Source organism: Anser anser (assembly GCF_964211835.1).
Source record: "Anser anser genome assembly, chromosome: 8".
Lineage (NCBI taxonomy): Eukaryota > Metazoa > Chordata > Aves > Anseriformes > Anatidae > Anser > Anser anser.
Genome location: NC_139728.1, coordinates 6856005 through 6868619, shown reverse-complemented (window position 1 = coordinate 6868619; position 12615 = coordinate 6856005). Strand labels below are relative to the sequence as shown.

Sequence of the window (12615 nt, the reverse complement as noted above, 5' to 3'; positions counted from 1 at the left end):
TACCATGGGAGACCGTGTCAAAGGCAACTAGACTTGCTAAAGTCTAGGTAGACTACGTCAACAGCCTGTCCCTTATCCACCAGGCAGGTCACCCTGTCAAAGAAGGAGATGAGGTTGTTCAGGCAGGACTTGCCTTTTGTGAAGCCATGTTGACTGGGCCTGATCACCTGGTGGTCCTACGTATGCTGTGTGATTGCATTCAAGATGACCTGCTCCATCACCCTTCCTTGGCACCAAGGTCATGCTGACAGGCCAGTAGTTCCCCGGGTCCTCCTTATGACCCTTCTGACAGATGGGTGTCACATTAGCAAGTCTCCAGTCATCCGGAACCTCTCCAGATGACCATGACCGCTGATGGATGATGGAAAGCAGCCCAGCAATCACATCCACCAACTCCCTCAGCACCCTTGGATGGATCCCATCTGGCCCCATGGGCTTGTGACAGTCCAGGTGGAGCAGCAGGTCTGTAACTGTTTCTACCTGAATTGCGGGGGGGTTCTTCTGCTCCTTGTCCCAGACTTCCAGGTCAGGAGGATGAGTACCCTGAGAATAAGTGTGCACAGTAGCAGGATTCAGTTATTTTTCAGTGTGTAACTACTATATTGTGGTAGACCAGAATTTTCCATACCTGTTGGCTGGCACTAATTTTTTTTTCTTTCTTAGATTTAATCTTTCTGTACATACTAGGGAGATCTTCAAGGACATAAAGTTGAATTGATAGTGGAAACCCTTTACACTAGTATTCCCATTTAAAAACAAAAGCAGTACCAGGCCTTAGAGGTAAATATGAAGAATTATGGCCAAATAAAAATATTCTGGGCATAATTTCTTCCAATAGCAGCATCCAGAGTTGGCTTCCACTGTCCACTTCAAAATAAGTAGAAGTTAGACCTCAGCTTTACAGCATGGACTTTGGCCCGCAGTTAAAATTTTCTTCCCATTCCTCTTTAAGAATTAAATTCAACCTCTTTGACCATATCATTCATTTCTCTGTTGCTATTCTCTAGATTTGTTTTTGTTCTTAGTTCTCCTCTAGATAACTACCTTTTCAGTTGTTTGTTGCTAATATTATTTACTCTGTGATGAGTGTGGCAGTCCGCAAAGCATCCACATTTGTCCTCACTGTCAAAGTCTACAAGTTCAATGGACATTTTGACTCTGCAAAATGCTACACAACACTTCTTCCCCGCCCCCCCCCCCCCTTGCTGTTTTATGTTATATGAAGGATTTAGTTCAAAGAAAATTATGCAACGCTAAGTGATCCATTACCATGACTGGCATCGCTACAATACAATAATTATCCTCCGGAAGCAAAATGTCCTTGAACTCTTGGGTCATTATGGCTCTTTCAGCATTAATTCTTTTATAGTTAAAATGGTACAGGCAAAATTTAACAGTATTAATCCTTGTTGTTCCAAGATTTATGCATGCTGAATTTTCTTGCTCATTAATAGAATATCTGTCAGATAAAAAGGCTGACTTTTATGTTAACTAAAGAGAAGCAGCATCAAAGAATAAGCACTTGCTCATCTCCATGAGTCTGTGTAATTTGCAAATACATCTGCTTAGGTTTTTCCAAGACAGTATATTTATCACGAATAATCTTGAAATGTTGGAAATTAGGAAGTGTCTTTTTGCAAGAGGGTTTGATGTCAGAGGAGGAAGTCCATCTTGAAATACTTGTTCTTCAGCTCAAAATCTTCACTTCTAAGATATAGTGAAACTGTGACAAATATTTGAATATTTGAATCAAGTACAGTTTAAACAACAAGCACATAGGGTATAATCTCTGATTTTAAGCATGTAGCTGACAAAATAAAATTACATTAAAGAGAGCATTCAAGTTTTAAGACCTAAGTAATTCCAATAAATTCCCAATATATTATTTAACAGCTGTTCACTGTGAGTACCCAGTTGTACATTTAGTAGCATAAACAGTCTAAACTGCTGCCTTCACTTTGGCCACTACACTTATCTAAGGCAAGTGTGTATTTCTGTAGGAAATTTAGCACTACGTTGCTCTAGGTTCACTGCCTATGACACTGCTGAAACATGATCCACACTGTCATCCATAGTTTTTGTATCCCAGATGTGTTTGCTCCCTTCATTTCAGCAGTAATGTGTGGGGGTACTGGGAACCCACAAAGCCTGTATTTCCTCTAGTCCAAGACTTTTCTGTATTTTATTGCCAGTCATCACATATACACAAGTGTTTTAAATTAGTCTGTGAAGTGAAAGGGTTATAAGATTGTCTAGAGACTGCAACAAGTTTTGTAGCCAACAGTGCTGAATAAAGCTGGAACCACTGCCAAGAAATTCTTTCAGGTAGGCCATGAAAAGACCACCCCAGTCTCTCAATCCAGGCCTCTGTGGGGCACTAATCAACTGGAGGCTTGTCATACTGTTATAGATGTTTGGCATGTGAATCCTGTTCATCAGGCTTCTCCTCTCGTCTCTGCCTTAAATTACAGCAACTGAAATATGTAGAGAAGAAGGTCAGATTCACTCTTACTCTATCCGCCTGCCTCACTCCATCCAAGGAGCTTAACCCAGGGACAGGCAAGCACAGTACCTCTACTTGGGCTCTCTCCAGTTTCTTCAGAGGAGAGGGCCTTTATTCTCTATCAGTAGGTATGGATTGAATAACAATGATGTTTGCCATTGCTGCCTTTTTTCTGGGGAATTAAGGCAGCATGAACATTGCGCATAGCTATACAGACCCCACAAAGATTTCCTCCTGGAACTTCAATCCAGCACAGACCTTAGGTGAAATTAGAATTGGCAAGGGCAAGTAACAAGAAGGTCAGCGGGGTCTGAATAAACAGAAGGTTTATTAGATCTGTATCAAAACGTTCCTCAGTACTAGGCTTGCTCTCAGCTTCCATTCAGAGCTCTGTTGTGGAAGAATGGTAACAGTGCAGATCGTTGCATGACTAGGACTCACCATCATCACTGTTGCAAAGTCCTGTAGCTCCACTGTCGTTCACACGTACGATTTGCGTGAGGAACCATGGAACTGAGAACATCCAATGTCAACTCCCTGGAAAACTAAGCAGCAAACAAATGGATTCTAAGTCTACAAGAAGATTCATTGGTGTGTGTCCTGGTTCCAGTTAGGACAGAGTTAATTTTTCCTCCTAGTAGCTGGTAGGGTGCTATGTTTTGGATTAGGATGAGAAGAGCGCTCATAACATGCTGGTGTTTTAATTGTTGCAGAGCAGTGCTTACACCAGGCCAAGGACTTTTAGGCTTCTCGCTCTGTCCTGCCAGCGAGCAGGCTGGGGGTGCAGCAGGAGCTGGGAGCGGAGAGACCCAGGACAGCTGACCCAAACTGGCCAAAGGGGTATTCCATACCATCTGGGGTCATGCTAAACAATATATAGGGGTGGCTGGCCGGGGTGGGGGGCCGGCTGCTCGGGGATAGGCTGGGCATCGGTCAGCGGGTGGTGAGCAATTACATTGTGCATCACTTGTTTCTTACACATTATTATTATTAATACTATTATCATTATCACTATTATTATTGTTATTATTATATTCCTGTCTTAATAAACTGTCTTTATCTCAACTCACCGGCTTCACTTTCCCGTTTCTCTCCCCCATCCCAGAGAGGGAGGGGGGAGGGTGAGCGAACGGCTGTGTGGTGTTCAGCTGCCAGCCGGGTTAAACCACAACAGTGTGCTATATTCCCTTTGCACTTTGAAAATATACCAGCTGGAGAAGCCCTGAAAGAAACTGCCTGTGTATATTGCTGCCAATGCTTGTGGCACTGCCATTTCTGCCTGCTCCACTAATTCTCAACAGCCTAATGGAAGGGAGGAGAGTGGAAGCTGAGTGAAAGAAAATAGTGGGAGAAATACCTGGTGTTCTCTGCTGATGGAGAAGCTCAAGCATTGTTACAAAAATCAATATAAATGAAAGCATCTTTCTGATGCTGTGCAAAAAAAAAAAAAAAAAAAAGAATTTATATCAATTGCTTTGGACTGTGCTTTCAACAGAATGAATTAAACCTTTTGTGATAATACGCTACTAGCATCAGAGGTATTTTCCTGTAAGCAAGGCAAGAACTGGAGAGAAATTTAATACTTTTAATAGCTCAGATGGTGTATGTGACCATGTGAACTAAAAACAGACCAGCTTTGGGTACATGATCTCAAGAAGGGTTCATGTGCCCAAAATTATCTTTATTTTTCCAGTCACATCAGCTGGATTAATGGAAGGTATCGCCTCTACCTATAAACCTTGCCTTGTTTATAGCTTTAGACTGTCACATCTGTAACAGTACTATCAAATTTCCAGTAAAACAAGCAAAACCAGACTTTCCTGTACAGAAATAATCTTGGCTCTCAAAAGTCCTTGTGTTATGAAAATGTATGTGGTAAACAGCTCGAAATGTTTTCTGTGTGTCTTGCTTTGCTGCATTTCCATTGCCCTGCAAAATGAGAGACTTGTAAATGCCGCAGGAGCGCCCTGTGTGCTGAGGCCCTGTTACGATACAAGAATTTAAATAATAAAGGGTAACAGAGAGCTGATGTCACTGTCACTTTTTTCAGTCAACCAGAAACTAATTATCCCTAGCTGACAGCCCAATTAAATCATCGGACAGAGGGAAATGCCAGCTATCCTCCCCTAGAGTTTGGTAATTGGAGTATTATTGCAGTCAGGCCTGGTGCTGTTTGTTGGGCCACAGAATGCAAGTCAGGGCCTTTCTAGACTCTCTCCCCATCCTGTTCATAAACATTGTTTTTCACCCCTGAGAACAGTAGCTGCATTTTGCTTTCAAAATGTTAATGTATATTCTCTGTCATCATAGACACCTGAAGATCATTCTAGCACTTCACATTTACAGAGAACATGAAGTTAGGAGTTCTGTCATGAAAGGCCTCAGGTGAAGGCCTTGTACTGATTTACCCTTAAGATCTTAGGTCTTTTATCTAGTACCCTTGCAAGGGTAGAGGGAGTTTTCAACTCTTATATTACTTTGAAACTTGAGGGCATATTTGATTATGTATTAGACTGATGTACTGAGGGGTTGAATAGTTTACTGTAAGGATTCAGCAGTGCAGAATAAATGAGGCATTGAGCGTGCCAAGGTCCATTCTTGTTCAGGTTAGCTCTGAGTCATTGCTCTCCAAGGGCCTAAGGAATGCATTGCTTATAATGCCACAAAGAAGAGGTACAGAACTAGTTCATTTTGAATTACCAAGTCTATAATAAGGTTAATCTAGGGCCTTTTTAAATATTATAAGCAGTCCAATTGTGTTAATATAAAGTTCCATATGAGCTAAACACCCTGCGTCTGTTATTCAGTATCTGTTTTGCAGCAACACATCCAGATTATTTATGCCTGGACATAAATACCTTGTTGAATTACTTATAAAATAGTAATACTTCTTTCCACAAAACAGCCATTTCACACAACTCTCCATACCAGTAGAACAGAATTCCTTTGCTATATGTGTAACACAGCACTTCTGTTACACTACGAGAGCCAACTTACAGCAGCTTGATCTGGACACAAGACGCTTTGTGGCATTTGAACCACGCAGTCACACAGTTGCACCACACTTACAATGCCATCAGAAAACAGAATTTCACACACAGGTTAAAATACATATATAGAAACATACGTGTTACCATGTGCTTGATATTTCTTCTTTAAGAGGAAAAAAGCCTTCACTATTGAAGATGTTTTCAGCAATAAATTAAAATATATAGAAGTTCCTGAATGGGGTAAAAAAATCAGAGGGATGACAATAAAATTTTGTTAGAAGTTTAACATATGAAACCAACAAATTACCAACAGTATTTAAGGCTTTGCGTCTTCTGATAATATCCATTATGTAATTAAAAGGATGGCTAGGAGTAAAATGCAGTCCGATAGGCCTACCAGCTCAGTGTTTATCAAGGCTTTTCAGAGCTCTTCTCCTTTCCTTTGTGTTGAACCTTCACATGGTTACAGTTGTCAGGCAATCTGGACTTATCTCTGTTATAGAGGCATGGTGTTTCAACATGTAGAAGGAGATTAAAATGCTCTTCTGTGCTCTCCTTAATCACTATCCATATAATTTGTAGATGTTATTTATTTTGAATTTTAAAGTTAAATGTATAACCTACAAAATGTATTCCCCCACCCCCCACAACACCCAGTTCTAAAACCAGAAGGATATTTTAGAGTTATGTGAGTGTTTTTATCTGTGCTTGTTCATTTGTCCAGCTTACATATCCTATGATGCATTGCCCATTTACTTACAGTCAGGATGAAAGGATGTAGTTATGAAGCTTACAGCTTGTATTACTCCGCTTACTATAAGAAAAAAACACTACATAATGAACACATTACATCTATTTCTGAAGCACCACTATGGTATAAATTTCAGGACCACCTTTTATTTTAGGTGGTACATATTATATGATTTCTTAATATATTTGAATAGTAATTACAATCTTTTTTTTCTTTTTCTAAGAAAATATAATTCTGATTCTGATATCAAGAGGCAGAACGCAAATAGATTAATTATGCTTTGAGACTGGCTGCTGCTAAAAACCTGAAGCAAGACAAACCAGCTTTCAGTCAAATAAAGCAGTAGTTACCATATGCATTGTGCAAGCATGCAGCATAGAAGAAAACTGTTTAACTAAAAATGACTGGAAATACAGAATTAATTCTGCTCAGCTAGTGATCCAATATGCATCACTAACCAAAGAAGCTTGTACAAGAAATTGCTACAGAAAAGGTATTTAGAAAAAATCATACTAACCAAAATAAAAATTAAAAAAAAAAATAAATGACAACTGAGTTGGTAAAATGCTAGTATAAATACAACAGCAGGATGTCTTCCTGTAGTCGTTCCAAAGTGCAACACTTAAAATAATCCTTAAATAATCAACCTTAAAATTAAAGTCATTGTTACAAGGTGATTATTACAGGACTATTATTTTTTTATATAAAATAAATTAAAACATATATCTATACCTATGTATATATATAAAATAAACAACAACAAACACAGCAAAGCAAGCAAGCAAGCAAGCAAGCAAAAAACCAACTTGCTGCCTGGGGTATTGCTGGACCTAAAACCATTTCAGTAAATTCTTACATTCGGGGTAGTTGTACATCTCTTTTGCTGTGGCTACCTATTTTCCCAAGATTGATGTTAATTCATTTTAGAAAGTATACTTTTCCAGTAAAAATAGCTGAAGGGGAGAAACAGTTCTTAATTTTATTTTATTAGACAAAATTCAGAGCCCTTGTAGCACTTCTAAACCAAAGGCTCGCAGAGTTTCTTCTGGAGGAATCATGTTCTCTCAGATCCTTTTCTACTGCAGAATTTTTTGTGACATCTGTTAAGCGTAGTGCAGTTTCACTGGTCTCACCCACAATGACTGTGGATGGATGCTCTGTTGCGAATGGTGGTGAAAGGGCTGACATACCTGGATGCCTTTCATGAAGATCCACAAGCAGTGCCTTTCCTCTTAGGAGCGTTTTTGAAATTCTGCTTACACTAGTGCCCTTTATTTGAATCAAGACAGGTAGAAGAGACTTCAAAGGAAATCTGGGAGTGAGAATGCTTTTCTTTCTTACCGAAAATATTTTCCTGTTGCCAACCTAAACCAAAGATGGAAATCTTTAATATTTATTGCCTTGAAAATATTTGATATAAGAAGTGGCTTGGATTAGTTGAAAGGTGTGGTTGGAGGAATCTTAATTTAGTTTTCAAACTTTTGAAAACACTTTAGAAATTATTTTACTTGTCCACAGGGGAAAAAAATGAGCAAGCAGGTTATACATTTTTAAATTGTGAAAACATTTTTTCCCAGCAATTTTTAAATAAAAGACCATTTAAAAACAAAACAACCAACAAACAAACAAAAATAAAAAACCAAAACACCTCTTCCATTTAAAAGGCTCCAAAAATTCCAAGACTGAATTGTTAAGAGAAATGACCATCTAAGTTCATATTCCTTCTCAGTGCTTGGAAAACACCTCTCACATTTGCCGTGACATACAGTCCAAAACACTTGTGCTTATTTTTCTGTATGATAAATGTGAGTGGATACATTTTTCTCGTTATTGTTAAGGAACTTGCAGGATTTCCATCAAGTTTGCCCAGATACAAAAGCTTTTCTTCCTGTCTTGAATTACAAGTGCAACACCTAGTTTCAAAATCAGCGGGGACTTCCGACAGGTAGAAGGGTATGGCCCTAAATAAATGCCAAATTGTTACAGAATCAGATTAAGTGGACAAAAATGGCGCAGTTTGTTAGACTAGCGGTCTCTGTAACTGCTAATGTAATGTATAGCAAGTACAGTTAACTTCTGCCTGCACAGTCCTCAGAAAGTTAATCCCATTTCTTGACCAGTTAGCCAGCTGTGATTATCATATCAAAATGAAAGTTGGGGTAATAATTTAAGTTACTAGTTTCCTGCCTTTTTTAAAGAGTATGTTACATTAGGACATGTTTTAATAATCTACTTCGTTAAATTAATACCGAAGTCTGACTTCACTGCTGTAGTAATGGGTATGGTCAAGGTTTGCATGGGTTGAGTATGATCTCTTCTTCAGTAGTCAGATTCTGCCAGATGGTTTCACTCATTCGGATTAATCTTATTTAAGAAAGCAGATTGCTGTGTAAGCTGCATCTTCAGACTACAGCTCATTTCTACTGTCTAACAACATTCAGGACTATATTTTCAAAAGAGCTCGTATCTGCTGTTCTTCAGCCATGTGAGTTGTTCCCATAGGTTAGCTGAGGACCTGTAGCAAGTCCTTCATAAGACCTGGTGGGGATGGGGAGTTTCACTCCTCGCTCTGCTACCCCAGTGGGTTGGTCAAGTTCTTTACTCTGTGTGGCTGAATGCTAGGAGGAAATCTTACCCTACTAACATAAGGAACACATATGGACAGTGGCCACAGTAAGGAATTCTTGTTTACTGCTGCTAGCATGTCTGTTCCCGTAGGTGCTTCTATGTGGAGCAAAACATCTAGTGTATAGTCAAGGCATTAGATGCAGTTTCTGATGGCACAATGGTATTTCTGTGATAGCACTAACTACCTTAGAACTGCGGGCTTAGAAACACTTGTACCCCAGTGTCTCAGGGGCCCAGATTTAGATGTCCAAGTCCCACAAAACAGCGCCTGGGGAACATAGCTGCTAAGTTCAAATTTGGGTGCTAAGACGAAAAAACTCTCAGCAGCTGCCTGTGCGCAACAGCCACAGTCACCAAGGTTTTCACTGTATTGGAGGAAGACGCTATAAAAATGTCTCATTTTACCAAAAGAAATCTTGATACCTAGGAAAATAGAAAGTGCTTTCTGAAATTCAACATGTGCAAAGATCTCAGCATACCCACACACGGAATCTAAGATGCAGTTAAGCTGTCGAATTCGGCAACAAACCACCTGATGATTTAAGGGGACCCCTGGATACTACCAGAACACAAATGAATTATAACTGCAATGACCATTCTTTCCCCCTCTCATACCCAACATGATGCTTAGAGATACTGTGCCATCTCCATCCAGGGGACGTTTCACTGGCATGGGAACAGGGTGACATCATGTCAACATGGATGTCATTGTCACTGAAGTCAGTATCACTCCCACTGAATAAAATAGGTGTGAAATATTCTAAATCAACACAAGTCTGGAAGCCAGAATATTTCATTTTACCTTGTGAACAATATAATTCAAACTGACAATCTTTCAGGACGTAGTTTGATACAAAACTGCAGCCTATAAGAAATGCATTGGCATTAAGATGAATGCTGTCTGAACCGATACTTAGCAGGAACTTGATATCCCTTTGGGGCACTTACTATTACCTATTGTTCCCATAATATTATCTAATACTTTAGCACAGAGGCCAACATTTCCAAGAGGAATTTAATACTTGCCAAGACCCATGCTGAGACATTTCAGAGATGCCTGCAGGGAATTTTTGCTTTGCACTTTCTGGAAGTCACATCCTTCAACTGGAAACCTGTAAATTAAAGAGCCCCAGATCATCAGATGTTTTTCAAAACCTTGTCACAAATGACTGAATGAAAAAAAAAATAAAAAAAGAGAAAAAAATATAAGTGATATTAGAGATCAGGAAAAAATTAGAAACTTCTCTATTTGCCTTTTACAAATATTACTATTTAATGATTAGTGTGTTCTGCATTTCCATGTCAAATTGCAATACCTCAGAATGATTTATCACTGCCAACAAATGTGATTTGCCTCACCTGTCAGCACAGTGCTGACAGGCTGAACTGGGGAAAGAATTGGTTTCCTGGCCCCTAGCCCAGTGCTCTGCTCATGAAAGGAAGGAGGATGCCAGTTTTCTCAATGCAGGATATTTCCTAAGACTAAAATTTCTATTACAGTTTTAGTTACATCTCCTACTTCTCAACCTCACCATACAATTGTAGCTATCATCCACAGCATTGACCTAACGTACAATGTTTACATGTCCAGTGTGCACTAAAATCAAGCCACCTTGTTTGCTCATCCTGGCTTCTTGATTCTCATTCTTTCTCCTCCTCTCCACCATTGCCTGATGGAGTTTTGGGGTCTGAATTCCTTCAAGAACGGCTTAGTATTGATCAGGGGAAGCAATGCAGCATACTAGCTCAAATATCTTCCAAACACCTTTGAAAATGTTTCTTGCCTGTACAATTATCCCTTCTGACACAGACAGGTTTTTCAATTTAATTTCAATTTTTATGGTATGACTTATCTCACTCTGAAGGAAAGAAAAAAAAAAGAATTAGAAGAGGATTTGTAAGTCTGTTAATGCGTATATTCTGCTGAAGCAAAAAGCACAGAAGTAAAACCTAAATTTACAATCCATTTAGCACTTAATGTATCAGTGCTGTTGTAAAAACCCTACGTGTATCATTTCATCAAGCACTCCTGTGACCTTGACACTCACAGGAAGATTACTGGTACACAGAAACTTCCTGATTAGACGGTTCGTTAGCAGCCAGGTACAGAATACTAATTGCAAATTTTCATCTACATTGACAAGGCCTGACCTATAATTCATCTGACAGTGGAATTGCTTTGTTGGTGTTATCAACCACACGCTATACAATAAAAAGATGTTATTTTCCAAATTTCAGAGATAACGATAAGGTAATTAAATCACGCGCTGTTGAGTTCTGCAAGTCCCAGAGGAATCCTGCAGTACCTCACAGAGGCAGTTTGGCTAAGCGTAAAATACTCAGGAGAGACTTTGTATGAAAAAACAAGCAGTTCAAACACCTTTCCAGAAATGCACTGATTTGAACAGTGTGCACCTGAAGCAGTGACTGACCACGAGCAAGTACCGGCTGCTATCAACCATGGCTTGAAATTCTTGTAGTTGAACACATGGTTGGAAGCAGTGCCTGGATCATCACTCCTGCCATTTCTGTTACACCCAAAATAAGATATATTTGAGTAAATTAACTTGATGCTTCTGTAATCTTACATTTTAAAATACAACCCTTTAGTTTCATAAACCCATTTGTAATCTGCAGATTGATAAAACTGAAAGCCCATGCTCTATGTCTTCTGCAAGAGCGTGTTCTGCTTTGGATTGCTACTCAGGCTAAAGGAGGGAAAAACGATCAAAGCAAGAGTTCAAAGGGAGAAGACAAAAATAATTGTACATATTAATAGCAAAGAAAAGTAAGCTTAAACATAATATTTGCAGACTAACAATATAATAAAATATGTATCAGTGGATAAGCACAGACCAAGTGAATTTCTTATTGTCTCTTAAAGGCAGTTAACTTTGCAAGTGTGGTATGAAATCAATGCACATACAGTTGATCTTGTTGCAAGGTGCCTAGTTAAAATGCAAATAGATTATAGCAGTTTTGTTAATGAAATAAACAACTTCCTGTTACAAAACAATTCTCTATCCACAAGACCATTTACGTGTTGGTTCGTCCATTCATAATTATCCAAAGAACTCCAACCAAAAATAATGCTGGCTATGTATATATTAAAGAGGATATGAGCATCATGAACAGGAAAATGATCTGGTCAGATCCCTTGTTTTAGCAAGCTCCATCATCCAGAGTTTCCAATAAATACTTCAGAAATGTATTCTAACGCTCCACACAAGATGACAATATAGATACGTGCTCGTAAGTTCATACAGAGGGCACCTGCATTTCACTGGGGATAAGTAAAGTATCTTTCTACTGCTGTTCTTTTAAAATGTATGGTTTAGAATTAACCTGCTGTGACGTACTTTAGCTGCAGCTACAATTATACAGATCAAATCCTCCTCATCTTTCTAATACGAGCTTCAAAGCAGCTTTCCAGATGTGTTTATCTGACTTCAACAGGACAGTCTGCATGAGCGAACCAGCTCACATCTCCAAAATGTGCACGATGAGATGTCTCCTAGTGGTTAAAAGGCCCAAGGGATGGCACGGCTGAGTGACTCCATGCCCTCAGGCTCCATAGGCTTTTCATAAAACGAAATTCTACTAACAGTGAACAGTGGCACATAACTATGATGAAATTTGGCAAGTACTTAACAGAAGATAAAAAGAAAAGGTAAAAATAAAAGAGCGTGGCTGAATGCTACCATGAAAAAACAAAGAGCCTTGGAAAAACAAGCAGTGTATGA

At 39.1% G+C, this 12615-nt stretch overlaps 1 protein-coding gene across 1 annotated transcript in view; it reads right to left on the bottom strand.

Annotated features, from left to right (window-relative positions):
* Nucleotides 1-1276: 1276 nt before the first annotated feature.
* LOC310903668 (uncharacterized protein) overlaps nt 1277-12615 on the bottom strand; it is a 98482-nt gene continuing 87143 nt past the window's right edge. Inside the window, exons 11-14 of the mRNA XM_083847313.1 lie at nt 9899-9984; nt 5631-7609; nt 2945-3048; nt 1277-1723 (exon numbers count right to left, since the gene is read on the bottom strand). Coding sequence (XP_083703439.1) covers nt 7506-7609; nt 9899-9984 — 190 coding nt within the window. The 3' untranslated portion in view covers nt 1277-1723; nt 2945-3048; nt 5631-7505. The remainder of the gene's footprint in view (nt 1724-2944; nt 3049-5630; nt 7610-9898; nt 9985-12615) is intronic.